Below are 16,201 nucleotides of genomic sequence, written 5' to 3'. Positions count from 1 at the left end.
AGTGCAAAGATCAGGCTGAACATATTGTGCAATATCTGCCTGAGTGTATACATTTTACAAATGTGAATGGATTTAGAGTATTAAAAACTTAAGCCTACTGTCCCTTACTTTGTTATTTGTCCTGTTTTCCAGAGGGTGAAGTAAGATAAGGTTGTGCTAAGAACTATTTAAAAATATATCTGCTAATTATGGATGCTTCAGGTTTTGTGTTCAACTCTCATATATTAGGTTCAATTTTTGGAAGGTCTGATCTTTGGTAGCTGCAATGGTTTAGCTCTGTTGGCAGAGATGCATGACATTTCTTGGGTAGAGCAGGGGAGGGCCTTGCTTTGATGGTCAGCATGATCTGGTTCTCCATGTTTGTTGGTCTTACAGTTTTTCACCAATGAATAGAAGAGAGATGCAATTTGTTCACTTTGGATTGTTCAATGTATGCATTAAAGAGAATCTTTAGTATATTGACTTGGGAACTGGAAAAGACTTGAGAGGTTCTTGCATTTCGTATTGGGCCCATTTTTATTGCTCTGCATAGAGAGGAGGACTTGTGCACCCCTACGTCAGGGGTCTTTAAAGGGGTCTTTAAAGATTAGCAGAAGGTAGCATAGCCCAACTGTTCTGGCCACTACAGCAGCGTAGTCCCAGGAGTCTTTTTGAGTGGCACTCCAGAGCCGTCGTAGTACCGGCTGGTTGGTCTCTTTTAAAATCTCAAGAGTTGGGTGTGGCAAAAGAGATTTGGGTCTTTAGCTTTGGCCTGCGCAGGCTGATACTGAACTGAGCGATGAGTTGTCCAGTGTCTGTGCTTTCTAACCCAGGAGGGGCTGAGTTCTTGAGAGAGAGGCACTGTCTCTCACCACTCAGCTGTCTTCTGATGCCCTAGTTTGGATAAGGACTTGTTCCTGTCCTTCCAGCAAAAAGCATACTCTCCACAGAAAGACCAGGGTGGTGAAGAGGTGGCAGCTTGCCGAGTGCCAGAGCAATAGTGTGTCAGGACTCATGCAGCCAGATGAGTGCGCTTGCTGGCCTTTTGTGCAAACTCTTTGGTTTCCTGCAGAGTACATTTGTTTTTTGTTTAGCTTGAGCAAATCAGTCACATAGAGAAGATCCGATGATTTTTGGTAAAATGTAGTAGCTGCATTTAGAGAGGGAAAAAAAGAAGTATTCTCATCAATGCAAGTTGCACTTCAGACAAACTGCTGCCGTATAGTGACAGCCAGCAAAAACATACTACAGTAACATATGCTTTCTAGCCTGTAAATACCACAAAAGTTATGAATCTTGCCCTGCATAAGTTTTGTGCAATTGAATTTACGAATATGTTTGTGCGATAAGCATTCTTGGCTGTTCATGTAAATAATATTCTAGAGTCACTGTTGTGTTCGAATAAATGGTCCCCGAAATAGACAGGGCAGTTCCTAATCTTGCTGTCATGGATTAGTTTTCCCAGGTGGTTTGTGAGTTCTGTTGGTATAAAGGCCAAATGGAGAACTTTTGTTTTGAAACAGGCTTTTTTGTTCATGAACAACTTAGTGGTTGGCCAGGCAACATTTTAACAGACATGTAGCTGAATCCCAAATGGTTCAAAACAGGAGGGAAAACTTAAGGGTATTTTTTGACACCTGAAATTGAAGCCACTTAGTTTTCTGTGTAGGTGTTCCAAGTGATGAATTTGATACGCAGTCCCTCTGATGGTGGGAACATTAAAGAGGAGGAAATTGCCATTAAAAAATGGATGGAAATGTGGATACTGAAGGAGGCTTTGGCTGAAACCACAAATAAGTAGTCTTCATCAGAGCAAAGATTTGCACCCAAGTTAATAACGTGTATGCTAACTTTCAAGCCAGTGAAAATACTATGGGAACAGTATCTTAAAAATATGTTTTGGTGCTAGCAGTTTCTGCTAACCTAAGTAGACTGAAGAAAGCAATTTTTTTGTGTTAGATACCAGACAATAATGGCTGAGAGCTGGCAATGAAGACCACTGGAAAATTCCTTTGTGTAGGTAAAGTCTGATAAGTGATATGCTTGGGGCCGGAGGTTGGACTAGATGGCCTCTGGGGGTCCCTCCCAATGCAAGTTATTCTTACGGGTCTTTGCAAAAGCTACCAGAAACTCTGTCGCTGCCAGATCTATCACCAGTTAGGAGGTGGCAGAAGGAAGGGGAGCATGGGGTATGTGGTGGGGCAGTGGAAGGCGTGCAGTGGTGCAGGAGTTCTGGGACATCTCTCTCCCTGGTGATATACCGTATACTCATGCAATTCCAATAGGGCCTATGGCAGGGCGGTGAGGGAGCTGGGGTCCGTGCCTGCCGGACTCAGCCAGAAATTTGGCTCCAAATGTTGTATGGCATGATACTAACCTGCCAAAGGTCAGAGTTTATTGTCTGAGGAGGCTGTTGTCGGAGCTGGTCTTGGAGGAGACTTTCAGGGTTGGGCGGACAGGATCACTGCCTTGGTGGTGGTATGCCGTTCGATGCTGAGCTGCTGTATCTTATGTAGATGTCACTTGTTTCTGATATGAATCTTCCGGAGGCAATAAGATGTTGCTTTTACATAATCTAATGGGCATTTATCGGACAAAATGCTGGGTGTGATTTATAACTTAAGATGTAATAACTTGGCTGTCAAGGGGATTATATACATCTGTATTGATTTTATTTCAGACTTCTTGCAACCTACAATAGCCTTACAGACAAACACCTGGTTGGATATTTCAGCAATACCAGGATGAGACGACATCTTCAGAGATCAGGACTGGTGAGACTGAAAAGTTTCCTTTTCTGAGAAAAAAAGAAAAGAATTCTTTGTTTCTTTTAATATTGCACACGTCAAACCACTGATGGTTCTGTTGTTTATTTGTTAGAGGTATGTGTTGTCATTGGTAAGAATTTGACCAGCTAGCCAAACACGTGAAATTATGCTGTGCCAGATCAAAGCCACATGATCACACTGAGACTGAGGGCGGGTTTGTTTAATCCAAGCATTTCCCGCTGCATTATTTTCTACCGTTGGTCAGCTAGATATCGCAGGGACACAGGGCTGTGGTCTGTAAGGCCGCGCTACTGAAATCAGAATGACAGAAATACAAGTAAAACTGAGCTCGGAGCTTAGCTCTATGTGCTAAGTAGTTTTGACGACACCGGTGACAGCTGAGGAAATACTGCAGCTGGCATTGAGCATGTTCCAGGATGTCAAAGTCCAAGGGCCACCTGGGGCTATGAAGATGCTAGCATGGGGGCTGCTGGTGGATGATGATTCCACACTAGAAGTGGTGTGCTAACAGTCAGTATGGAGGCCATACTCCACAGAATATCAAGCTTACTGCACCTTCTGTAACGCAACCGTCATAATGCTTATCTGCATGAAACTGGGAACAGTGACTGACATGGATTCATGATGTATGTAAATATTGGAGAGCCTTGGCTTAGCCCTGAGCTTCTGCTCAGTACTGGAGTTTCAGTAAGTTGTTACATATGGCACTGTATTACTGCACAATTACAGTGATGTGAGAATGTTTGTCAATCTGCTTGTATTTCACATCCAGGCAGAAGAAGATATTTCATGGAGAGGTTTTGATAAATTCAGAATGTTTTTATGTTTTTGCTCCATATTTCTTTTTGCTCATTGGAGTTTGCCTCTGCAAAATCCTTCAGTTTGCAAATATACAGAATCATGTTGATTCTCTTAGGTTTTTTAAACTGTGAAATCTAAGCATCTTTGACTCTACTAGCTATTTAAATAGCTTCAGTGTTATTTTTCAAAAGTGTTTAAGGAAAACTGAAGGATTTGGTAAAGGTGAATGTGCTGAATATTTTTAAAAATACTTATGCACTCCTAGGTGTGACTCTGTTTAGCACAGGCAGATGCAACCCTTACACAGTAGGAAGGCAAGTATTTAATTCCCCTCCACTGACTTGGGCAATGGCCCATGAAGAGTAAGGCTGAGCCCTCAACTGTTAGAAAATGTGACTGCTGCTCTCCTGGTCTCTTCATTTGGCTCATGGGGTCCATGGGGTCAAAGAAACTACAATTCTGTGCTGGGAAGGTGAGTTCCAGCACCATGGCAGAAGCAGAGGTGGTAGCTAACCAGGAAGAAAAAGTAGTCTTTCTGGGAAATTGCACTCTGTTTAAAAACATACTTTATTCTGTCTTCTCCTCTTGTTTTTAGTTACATTATATTTCTTTACGGCAGATCTCAAGGAGTGGAAGAATAATATCTGAGAAAGAATATCGGCTAAATGCTATCAGGAGGGATCACCAAAGATCTGTACAGGAGTGCCTGGCTCAGGCCGTATTTAATGAGGTCCTTGATACGGAGGTATGCATTTACTAGTAACGTGTAAGTCTTTTCAGATACTTCCCTACTGACAGCCAGTGGCTGTTAACTCGTACTGGACTGTTTTCCGTAGCTGTGCCCTCATGCTCCCCTGAAAGGCTCTCTCCTGCTGGGAAAAAGGACAATCTTTGTGCTTGATGTCCTCCACATGAAACCTCCACTGGCCTCTAGTTATTAAACCATACTGTCATTAGAACATACACTGTCCTGGCTCACTTACTGCACTTTGGCAGTCATCAGATTATGGGATGATATTCACAGGGCTAGTTTGCTTAAAAAAATTCTAATCAAAACAAAATAGTTTGAACATGGTTACATATCTTATCTGAGTACAAAATTTGGGCACATTCCTCTTATGTATCAGGAATGGAGTTGGTCCCTACAACTTTACAAATACTCAGTTGTTCCCTTGCCAATGTTAATCTACACAGGTGTAATGCAAATGTATTGAATCGATAGTAGTTTCATAATAGGGCTCAATGAGGGTAACGACCAGGGAGCAGGCAAGTGATAAGCAGAACAGAAGCAAATGTTCTTACCTTCATTGACATCTCATCATGTCCATTAATGAGATTTCTCTTTCTCTTCCATTGATAGCGTCGTCATCAGCTGGAAGTAAAAGAGAAACTTGAAAATTTTGTGAGGAAGAAGAGGGTGCAGAAAATCAAGGTAAGGCTTGAGTGCTACTGAGTACTGATGGGACATGGCAGTTTTGCCCCGTGTTAAATAACAGCCATGAGTCAGGCCGGAGACTCATTGAGCCAAGTGTCCTGTCTCTGATGTTTATGGAAAAAGTACAAGAAACAGGCAAGTAAAGGATGATCCTGCTGCAGGTTACCTCTCCTTCTTCCTCTGTCCAGCAGTTCAGGAACTTCCATTCATGCACATGATTCCTTTCGAATCTACTTATTATTTTGGTTCTGAAGTGTTCTTGGTTGTGGAATTGAATTATGAGTTGTATGAAATGCTGCTTCCTTGCATTTCTGCACAATAATTAATGTATCTGCTGTCTGATAATTCTGTTTGATGCTCCATTGTTCTTGTTATGAAAAAAGTTATTAACTGTTCCCCTTTTCCAAGGCACATGTGGTTTTACATACCGTTTTCATATTCTCAGTTGTCCAAGCTGAAGACCCTCAGTCTACTGAACCTTTCATACATGAGCCATTCCAGGCTTCTCATTACTGTTGCCATTTTTTTACCTTTTCTAGTTCTACTATTTCTGTTTTGAAATGGGGAACCAGAACTGGATGAATAATTTAAGATACATGTTGCAGTTCTTCTCCTTGTAATTCTAGACGCTATCTGCTTTTGACTGCTGCTGAGCACTGAGCTCACATTTTCAGTCATTTGCCTCTCCACATGATGTTTAATGTAAGTAATGAAAAGAGGTTTCAGAAGTCTTCACTCTGCTGTCATGTAGGTAGACTTGATCCTGTAGTTGTTAGTCATGGAAATCCCACAGAAGTCAATGGTTCTTCTCCCCATGAAGTCACTTGGACTCATGGAAAAAGTTCTCATTTTGGCTGAAATATCTCAACACCTTATTTCTTTATTAGGAGCCTGCATACATCAAGAAGAACGCATTGAGAAGCTAGCTGCTTCTTTGAGCAGTTGAAGAACAATGTCAAATCTTTTTAATTTTAAATAATACATTTATGAGCAATTCATCAGGTAAAGAAAGGAGGAGATTTTAATGAAAAACACTGATCACTATGGTAATTGCAAAGGCATTATTTACTGACTGAACTCCTGCTGGTAGAAAGTTGCTACAGTGGAAGCAGCGACTAAGGCACCCTATCAAGGAATTCTGGACTTGGATAATTTTGGAACATAAACCAAAACGGCTTCCTTCAGTGAGAAGTGTAAGGGAGATGCCTGCAGATATGTGATCTGTATCTTTGCTGTGATGCCGCATTGGGGCACAGGAACCTGGGTGGAATTAGCAGTGTAATTTAATTATCACCTCATACATTCAGTGAATTCGGCTGAGTAGCTAATCTAAAAGGAAAGGAGAAACATGGATGGGCAAGGGAGGATGAGAAACATAGCTATCTATTTCCAGAAGGGTAGTCAGCCCAGTGTGGAGCTTTTGAGAGAAAAGATAGGAAGGGGCAGCAGTCAGAGCAAGGAAGTGGCAGATGCACTCAAATTTAAAAAAGAAAGAGACCTTCAACCAAACCAAGAATTGGGAGATACACAGAAACAGGCAGATGATTTGAATCTGGGGGGATCTGCAGCTGGAGAGGGCTGCAGGGAAATGAATTGGAGATGGGAACAAGTCTTTTCCCTCATCCCTCTCTCATTCTCCCCTTGATTTCCTTTCCTTCCTTAACCAGGTGTTCCATCGGGTCTAGGCAATTTGATCGTCATAGCTGTCCAATGAAAGACAGATGGAAGGCAAGCTCAAACATTGCTGTTAAGACTATTTAGTACCTCAGAGATGTAAATTTCTATTCTTTTAGGCGGAACAATCCGGAAGATCTGTGGAAGGTGCTAGCCTGATGCGCTGCCCACGTCCACTACTTGGTCCAAGAAATCATTATGGGCTCCATCCTTTAGCGGCTCGAGAACCAGCTGGTCACTCACAACTGGTGAGTTTCACCAAATACTCCATATCCTATAATGTAAGCACACACAGCTGAAAGTGTGCACGTATACCTATGACATCTGTGCTTAGTCTAGAGCATTGATTGCCCTGGTTGTTCTAGATTAGGGACTCATCCTTCATCACTTGAGGCTGATTTCCTGTTTGCAGAGTTGTGTCATTAAAGAGAAATCTTGAGAAGCCGATGTTGCAGGAATGGCACATCAGAACTTAGAAAAAAATAGCTTTCCTTGTGATAAATCTGCTTTAATCTTTCCCTTTTATCTGCCTTATTACCCAAGGTTAGGCCAGTATCAGTACATTAAGTATTGTCAATGAATACTATAGCTGTAGGCAAGTTTACAGATGTTGTAAAATCCTGCAAGCAATGGAGGTCTTTTAGAAAACAGAGTTGAAGGGGTGCAGTAAGACTAAAGCTCTTTCCAGAAGGCTGTGCTTTGGACCTCTGGCTCAGAAGCCTCTTAGTCTCTGTTAACAGGCAGAGAAGGAATGTTAATATACTCTTGAAATATAATGATACTAAAGTCTAAGATCAAAGGTCAAATATGTAGTCCAGTTTTAACTGGTTCTCCATTTCAATAATGATAATTGGTGCAGGTTGAAGAGAGATTTTCAGTCCTGAATGACCTTTTCCTCTCCATCCCATACAGAGGGCACCTGGACCTGTAGTTGATTACTATGGTAGACATCCTTCTCATCAACACCGATCCAAGGAGCCTGCCTTTTCTAATACGGTGAGTTAACTCAGTTAAATAGTTTTTTAGGTTTTAACATTTTAACGTGGTATTCTGAAGGATATACGAGGAAAAGATGAAATAAAAAAGTCAGAAAAATGCTGAGTATTGAAGAAAAATAGGCATGCTTTTGTCGTGCATTCTCTCAGTGTCCATGTGCTGAAGTCACCAAAACACAGCACGTTGCTACAGTTTCTATGAGTTCATTATGTTTGCTTCAAGGCTGCACTGTGAAGACAGAGTAGCAAAACCTAGGTTTAATGCCCAAGCGTTATTTTGGATGCTCCAGTTTTTGGATGCTCAATTAGAGATGCCTAAAGGGGTCTGGTTCTTCAGAGGCAGACTAGAAAATTTCATTTCCTGAAGGTACCTGAGAATCACTCATCACTTTGAAATATCTCAATCAGTGCTATTTTTTTTTCTTTATGATGTTGCTCTGCACTGGAAACTATACACTGAGATTTTGTAGCTGTTTGCTTTTTCCTTTTCTAGACCTCCTGGCGACCAAATACAGCTCCAGGAAATGCGCGATACCCGCTTCGCCTCCCACCACTTCGCAGCTGTGCTGCAGTAGGGTCTGTACCAAAGACTTCAACCTCTAAACAAAAGTGCCACAGACTTGAAAATGATCAGCAGTTTGCCAGTGGGGTGAGGCCATATTTCATTCTGAAAATAATACAATTTTAGAGACAGCTTTATAATACTGCTTTAGTACTGTAGTTCCCAGAACTGTGTGCTGCAGGCAACGTGCCTACCAAATGGTTATCAGCTTTTACTTAAACTCTCCTTTTTAACCTCTCCTTAATTTTCAAGACATTTTCTTGCTGGTCTAATGCTCAGTTCTTGATCACAGCCAGGAAAAATGTGGTGACTTCTCTTTCATAGTATAACATCTCTCTGCATGCAAAATTTTCTGCCTCTACATAGATTTTCTGTTATGTAGAGAGGGTGGCAGCCACTTGGTTAACACGAATAACTCAGGAATATTTTCACACAGTCTTACAAGTTTTCATCTTCATCTACAGCAGCAAAGTAGCAAAAAAATAAATTTTTTTTTTACCATTCCTCCTACTAAGTCACACTGGTGGGTTCAGAGAATGAGAGCTTTTTGGAGTAGCCAAACATGATCTTGATATGTACGCAGTTCCTTTCAGGTGAGATTTGGACTTGTCTTCTGTTCTAGGAAAACGTTATGTAATTGGCTTTGTGTTAGGAGTTCCATGGGACTGGAGGATTTTGGAATGGGACTGTGACCTGCTACTCCTGACTGGCAGAGACTGTATGAATAGCTCCCTTCTGCTATGCATTTGCTCTGTATTGTGATGGTCACGATCCTTTCTCCAAGAATTTGCTGGCACTATCTCTGTCTATTCAAATTACGGGTCATTTAAATTGTTTCTTTAATGCTCACTACTGACAAAACAGCTAAATCAGATCCAGAGCATGCAATGTTTGCAGAATTTATTCTCTAGAGATGTCTTGCTTGTCGGGGCCCTGGTGCTCTGTTTGTATTTCATCCTGAAGGAGGACTAAACCTCCACTACAAATGGGAAAGAAGTGTTTTGAACCACATCTCATATAGTTGATGCCAAATGATGTTACTGTTGGAAGATTCTGGCTGCTTTGGAATTTGCTTGCCAGCTGAGAGAACGCAGCAGTGCTGTGGGGTTGTGCAGTATTCTGTCTGCTTGTGATCAGAACTCTGCATGGTTACAAGTAGTACATGGTTTACAATGTTGTATATATCTATGAGGGTGTAATTTTCAAGCAATCTGCCTGTTGCTTTGCAAATTAAAAGAAAGGGTTTTAGCACAGAAATGTTTTCATGAAGAAAATTGCAAGCACCAAGTTAAGGAATTGTTCTAGAAGTATGTGTGTTACTAAATGTAAAGAGCAGTCAAACCACGCTTAGTTCAATATGCTTGGTAGCTATTTTTGCATAACCTGTTTAACCTGGTTAAAACGTTTTTCCAGGGGGAGAGGAGTGAGTTAAGACTTATTAATTCAATGGAGTATGTGAGTGGTATATCCCCGTATCAGCTACCTGTCATTAACAATAATGTGATACCAGTGCCACCTCCCCCCCAGCAAAAAGGAGACAAGAGCGTAAATGCAGTGAGAAATCGGATGCTCAGAGGCAGACAATTTCGTCCCACCACTGCACCAAATGGCTTAGAGCAACTTTTAACACAGGTAAGTTATCTCTGTCTACTTCTCAGTTTATGTATAGGTATATTACCTTCCTTATTGATGTATTCGCCTAATGCTGAAAGATGTGTATACCTAGTTTGTATAAAGCTTCACTAAATTTTTGAAAGAAAGGATATTTATAACTATTAAAATATGTAATTGCCACCCATCTCTCTATATACTAAAACATTCGGTGTTTTTCATCAGTTGGGGGAAAAAAAGGTGCTTGAACAGAAAAAACATAGCAACTCCTATTTAAAGCCTTCCACCTTAGTCAATCTGATCCTGTCTCTGACTATATCTGGTACCAGAACTTCAGAGGGATATATGAAATGCCTTGAGTATATGAAAACTTCATCTGTTACACTATAGCTCCAGCCAGTTTTGACTCCTGTAAAGGAAATTGTAGGAACCCAGGACTGGGAGGGATGATATGGGTCATTAAACCTGGTCCCTGCAATTTGGGCAATTCAATGCAATGGATTTTCAGCCCAAAATATTTTCCTGCCCTTCTGCATGTTACACCACTTTCCAATTTAGGCAGCTCAAGGCCTGTCTTAAAAGACTGGAAGCCTCAAGTGTATGCCGCACGTACGTGATCTTTGTGTTCAGCTTTTGTTAGAGTTGGAAGCTGAATGCGTTTTTTGTGTATTTCCTGCTGCAGAATTCTGGAGGATTCCCTAAGCCCTCGTTACGCAGCAACGCATTTGTTACCATGGTCTTTCTAGGAAAAAGCGTGCATTTATCTCGTGATGATGCTGATTACAGAGATGAAATCAAAATCTATCAGCAGCATTGTGGAGGAGAAAACCTTTGTGTCTACAAAGGCAAGCTATTGGAAGGAGGTAAGGATAGAGAGTCAAAGAGTTCATATTGGTTCTGGCAACATCTCTTTTTTTTTGGCTAAAATGTTGATGCGATATCAAAATGATTTCAGCTGAGCTCAGTCAAGGTATATGCATCCAGGGATTTTTATACCATCTGCCTCCACATTAAATCTGGATCTACTGTTTCGTGATTGAAAGTAAGGTTACAATTACTTTTGCAAATTATGGTAGAATGAGTTTAGAGAATTGATTTAACAAAATACTGTAGCTTAGATTGATTTTGTGTAGAGATGTATGGTTAATAAAGTAGTTGTAGCGGTAGACTGTCCTTAAGTAGGCGTTATCTGTTTCTGACTTCCTATAATACATCAATGCATGTTGCTTATTATTCCAGAAGGAAAAGTACATAGTGGGAGCCCAATTCCCATCTCTTTTACGTGAGTGCGATTCCATCACACCAGTAAAAGGCAAATTGTGTTCTGGGAAATTGGGAAAAGGAAATGGCTGGGAGATTTTCACTTATGAGGAAGAGTGATTCCACTGATCATATCCCTCATTCCAGCTCACAGAACCCACTGTGTTTGCATTTGCATTTTTACTGAATATGGGAAGATGGTGCAGAGATCCCTGAACTTCAGCCTGTCCCCTGAGGTTATGAGTGCACTGTGGCGTGCTCACAGATCTGTTTAGGGTGTTTGTTGCAGCTGTGTCCCAGCTGTGCAGAAGGTGTCCTTTGTGTGTGCTTCTGTTGTCCCAAGCCCCATTCACACCTATTAGGGAACCTCCTGGAGTGCAGTGTGGCTTCCTCCCTGCTGGTGTGTGCCCAGTTTACTCTGGAAGGATACTATGACTTGTGGGTTAAGGGAGTACAACACAGTCCCCCCCTGCATGGAGCTGGGTAGCAGCCTCAGTGCCCTTGAGGCCTGGATGCAGAACAGTGCCCTTGCAGAGTGGCCTGAAATGGCTCCAGAAACAGCATCTTTCAGCTGCTCAGTGTTGCTCTGAGTGTGACTGTATTAGTGCAGGCCCAGAGCCACTAATATTGCAGCTGTACTGATCTGGAGCCTGGTTGCACTCTGCGAGGTGCTGCACTGAGGAATGTGTGTTACACTGCGGGAACTCCAACATACTGCTGCACTGCACCATGTAGACACACGCCAGGAATCCTAAACTTTCTGTGCATAATGTACACTCCTGTAAGGCAAGTGGCAGAGTCAATTTTTTTGAGATGGGAGGCTCTGGTCTCTGTTCTGCTGTAGCAGTGAGCAGCCAAATTGACGATGTATTCACTTGTTGCAGGTACGTCCAGCTTGGTACTCCTGGGTTGGAAAGAGACGAGGCTGTTGTGTGGGGAGGAGGTGGAGTTTTACCAACTAATTAATAGAGCCGAGAACCAAAGCACCTGACCTCAGAGGGCTGGGTGCTTTGGTGGTGATGCAGACGAGATACAACAATTGCAATAGGCTGACAGTAAAGCATAACCTTTTTCTTTGAACCCTTTCCTTTCTGTGATTACAGAGACCTTTCAGTTTGTCTCAAAGAGGCACCATGGTTTCCCATTCAGCCTCACATTTTTTCTCAATGGGATGCAAGTGGACAGGTTGAGCTGTTGCTGTGAGTACAAACATCAGAAGCGTTCCAGGCTGGGAGGCAGACATGGATACTTCGGGTTTCTCAATGTGGAGGGAGCATCTCCTTGCTACAGGTATGGAGACGAATACACTTGGCTCACAAGGTCTTAGCAGCCCAGTTTTTAGAGAGTTTATCACTTGTTTCCTCTTTTTTAATCTTTCTGCACCCCACAGCTCTGTAGAACCTCGTCTGTTTCTCAGTGCCCCTTGAAATGTGCAGAATTGAGCTTATCTCTCAGGGTCCCACATCTAAGGATGCCATTAAAGTCAGTCACTCTGTGGAGCATGCACAGCAGTGGACAATGTTTGCACTGGATCTGTCAGCTTGTCAGAAGGCAGCCAGCACTTCCTCAGCAGTCGAGTATGGAGGAATAGGTGTGGGGTGGTATACATATGCCACTTACATGTTTCTGGTGGAAGTGATAGTGAAATAAATATCAAGAGTGCTGCTAACTGTAGTTTTCAGGGTTTTCTTTGTGATTGTGAGAACAAGATAATTTATTTTTAAACAGCTCTGCCTCTAAGGCGGGATTCTGCTGTAATACCCCTGGCTGCAGAATAAGACAGTATTGAATGTTAGCCATGTTTCAGACAACAAATCTGTGCAGAAGATTCTTGGTTTTGGGCAAATGTCAATGCTGTGAGCAACAGCTGTGGTTTTGCCAAGAAGCTTTAATTTTAATAAAATCGTCCTTTTGTGTGATGGTTAAGTCATGCCAGACAAGTAAACTTCTGCACACACGGATAATTTTAAAACTATTTTGTTCTTTTCATAAGTAATTTTTAAAAGAGCAGCAAGCAGTTGGAAGAAGAGATCCTCCACAGAGCTATACTCTATTTTTTAGATACGGACTGAGTTCTAAGAAAAAAATTTCTACTTTATTGTACTTCTTTTTTTCTACTCCAATCTAACATTGAGCATGATTTATGTAAATGTATTACTTAGTATGTTCAAAGTAGTGAAAAGCATCTGAATTCAGAATGGATATAGTGGCTACAGAGTTTAGGAAATGCCCAAATCTCAGCTTTTATGCTGTTTCTAGAAAGATTTGAAGTGAATTTTCTGAATTAATATAGTCTCCAGAAATTGGTTAATTTCTTCCTGAGTCGCCCCCACCTTCTGTCCACCTTCTCCTCTTATTCTTAGTGATATCTCTGTTTTCCTATCTCTTGTCAGTCCAGCCAACCTTACTGGTGACTAAAAAACATCTCCATTAACCATATTCTCTTCATAAATGACAACTATTTTCACATCTCCTTCAGGTCAAATGCAGTTGTATTTGTTTCCTGTTTTGAGTGTGACACCACATCCACATATTAAATACCCACTCTGATTCTCAGTAAAGATCCCAGTTGATTTTCTCTGTAGGGTTAAGGCTTTGGTTCACAAAGAGGTGATGCCACAGTGATTTCTACGCTGGTGCTGTGATCCTTGCACAGACAGTTTTCTGCTGGCCTAGGTCCAGCATTTCTGTACAGTAGAAGTGCTTCAGTACCTCAAAGGTCCATGAAAAAATACCACGAACAAATAATTAAAAGGTAGCACTCTTTTCAGAAATTGTCACATTTACATTTTATGCCCACAAAACTAAAGGATTTCTAGACTGAATGACTGTAGGATATTTCACAGTAGTTTGTAAACAGCTGGAATGTGAGGGGAATTGCAATCAAGCCTTACATAAAAAAGCAGTTTTGGTGGAGGAAAAGTTTTTAAGACATAGTTGTCTGTGAAGAAAATATGATATTCCAGAGAGACTTGTGATAAGCTAAAGTGAAAGTTCCAGTTTCAGTTTCATCCTCTGCTTGCAGATTTGAATCAATGTACTACGTACAGCACAATGTCCTGACACTCATAGGTGGTGTAGGGTGGCTCTTTGTGTCTGCAGTTAATGTTAATCAGGAGTAGGAACTCTAGTCTTTTACATGAGCCTCCTAACTGTAACATGGAGAGGCTGTCACTCCATTTTATGCAAGAGGAGCAGTCTCAACAAGTCATTCAAAATGCTTTGTTTTCCAAGTGTTTGGGTTTCTGTTAGGTAGGAAAAACAGAACAGAAACTGAAAATAATTCAATTTCAATCTCCCTCTTCCCCCACAGTTATTAGACCAGCAGACAAATTACAAAAAAAGTCTTATCCACAAAACCTGAGGTATCACTTTACTGGGTGTTACAGCAGGATCTGGATCAAGCACACCTCTGACTTGGAGCTTGTCTGCCTTTCTCAGTGATTTTATCTTCACAGATCATGCTTGGTGTAGCTTGAAATTAATGGACACATGATAATTTTGATTTTAATCTGTTTATACTTCAGTTGTCACCTTTAAGTGCAGACAGTGTTAGTCTCCTTCAAGGAGGAACTGCATCTGTGTTTGTGAAGCACTTGAGGATTTTAGGGTGCTTCTCCAAGTAAGTCATTATCAGTAACCTTGTTGTCTGAGTGGCAATGCAGAGGCAGATAGGTACCCGGTTTTACTGCTGATAATGAGCTAAATAGCTCACTGTGTCTGCTGCCCTTCCATTGTTCACAGAAAGAAAAATGTGATACTTTCCAATTCTCCTTGGTTTTTTATAGGTGCGTTATTGCAATGGGTCTTGACAAAAAGCCATCCCCTCCCAAGAGAAGGATGGAGGACCATGAGGAAAAGCATGTGCGTTCGTGGAGAGATGGAGTGCGCAGTGAGCCAAGTAAAAGCAGTGTTGAGCAGAAATCAAGCAAAGCTTCAGTGTTAGTCACCTTACCAGGTCATGAAGTGAGTGTGGAAACTATTGAGGACAAAATGGAGACCGGCCAGGAGTACAGAAAAGAAGAAAGGAAAAAACTATATGATCGTGAGAGTGAAGATAGTCAGGAAGACACTGGTAAAAATGGTACAGTATTCCAAAACACAAGCAGGGGATGAAAAATGGGAGAGAATGATTCTGGAGAAGGTATGGGATTGTGGGCCTCCAGCTTCGCTTGGAGCATCCTCTCTTAGGACACCTCATGTGTGAGAAATGTGGTGATGCCTGTGTCTGGGCAATAAAATTAGTGGGGCTCCTTTCAGCCAAGGAACAGGATGAGAGGGTTTTGCAAGAGCCAATAAAGTGAGTAAGGAAGGTCTGAGAGGCTGAAACAGGAGCCTGAGGTAGGTGGGAACGCAGGAGGAAAGTGGGGTACAGTGAAGGGACAACAGTGAAGAAGGAGAATGGCAGCAGGTGGAGGACAAGTAGAGCAGGAGGAAGAAATGGGACTGGGTGTAGGTAGGGAGACACTGAGTCTGAGGTGAGGTCCTAAGGGAGACAGGGCATCGGCATAAGGTGAATGGAGAGAAGACGGTGGCCATAGGGGCAGGAGGTGGAAAAGCCTCCTGCTGCCTGATGCAAGATGGATGGGAGGGAGGGAGGGACAAACTGTGAAGGGAAGGAGGCTGAATGCTGGGTGCAGAAGGGGAGGGCAGGTGGGAAGAGCACATAGCAGCAAAATGTCAGCAAGATTTAGCGCCCGATGAACTATTTTTGTCTTTTCTGCTGTCTATTGCCAATGGGAGTGCAATGCTTTTTGTTCACCTAAGGCTCTTTCCAGTCCCTTCTCCGCCACACTGCCCCAGGCACCGCTTACCTGACACCTGCCCAAACCTCCAGCTTCCTCACTTGTCTGAGCATTTGTTCCCTCCGCTCCAGGCCTTACCAGCTCACCTTTCTTGCCTTCTCTGCTCCGACCCCGCTAGTCCTTGCCCTTTACCAAACACGCCCGTTGCCTGTTTTAGCTGGCTGACCTTGCCCCTTTTGCTTGAGTCCCATCTCATTTCTGTTGACAGAGGTTTAGAGAGACTGGAGAGAGGCTGCCCTTGCTGAAAGTTTGCCCAAGGGGTGCTTCTTGTGGCAGACAAAGATAATATT

The 16,201-nt window shown here is 42.2% G+C and overlaps 1 protein-coding gene across 1 annotated transcript in view; it reads left to right on the top strand.

Annotated features, from left to right (window-relative positions):
* The first annotated feature begins 4,005 nt into the window (after positions 1-4,005).
* Positions 4,006-16,201, top strand: part of ERICH3 (glutamate-rich 3) — a 32,129-nt gene continuing 19,933 nt past the window's right edge. The window contains exons 1-10 of the mRNA XM_009320669.1: positions 4,006-4,041; positions 4,165-4,314; positions 4,930-5,001; positions 6,798-6,926; positions 7,591-7,674; positions 8,167-8,322; positions 9,649-9,867; positions 10,529-10,709; positions 12,210-12,396; positions 14,895-15,181. Coding sequence (XP_009318944.1) covers positions 4,006-4,041; positions 4,165-4,314; positions 4,930-5,001; positions 6,798-6,926; positions 7,591-7,674; positions 8,167-8,322; positions 9,649-9,867; positions 10,529-10,709; positions 12,210-12,396; positions 14,895-15,181 — 1,501 coding nt within the window. The remainder of the gene's footprint in view (positions 4,042-4,164; positions 4,315-4,929; positions 5,002-6,797; positions 6,927-7,590; positions 7,675-8,166; positions 8,323-9,648; positions 9,868-10,528; positions 10,710-12,209; positions 12,397-14,894; positions 15,182-16,201) is intronic.

Source organism: Pygoscelis adeliae, unplaced genomic scaffold (assembly GCF_000699105.1).
Source record: "Pygoscelis adeliae isolate BGI_AS28 unplaced genomic scaffold, ASM69910v1 Scaffold402, whole genome shotgun sequence".
Taxonomy (NCBI): Eukaryota; Metazoa; Chordata; class Aves; order Sphenisciformes; family Spheniscidae; genus Pygoscelis; species Pygoscelis adeliae.
Note: the sequence above shows the minus strand (reverse complement) of the source record. Positions and strands in the feature narration are given on the sequence as shown.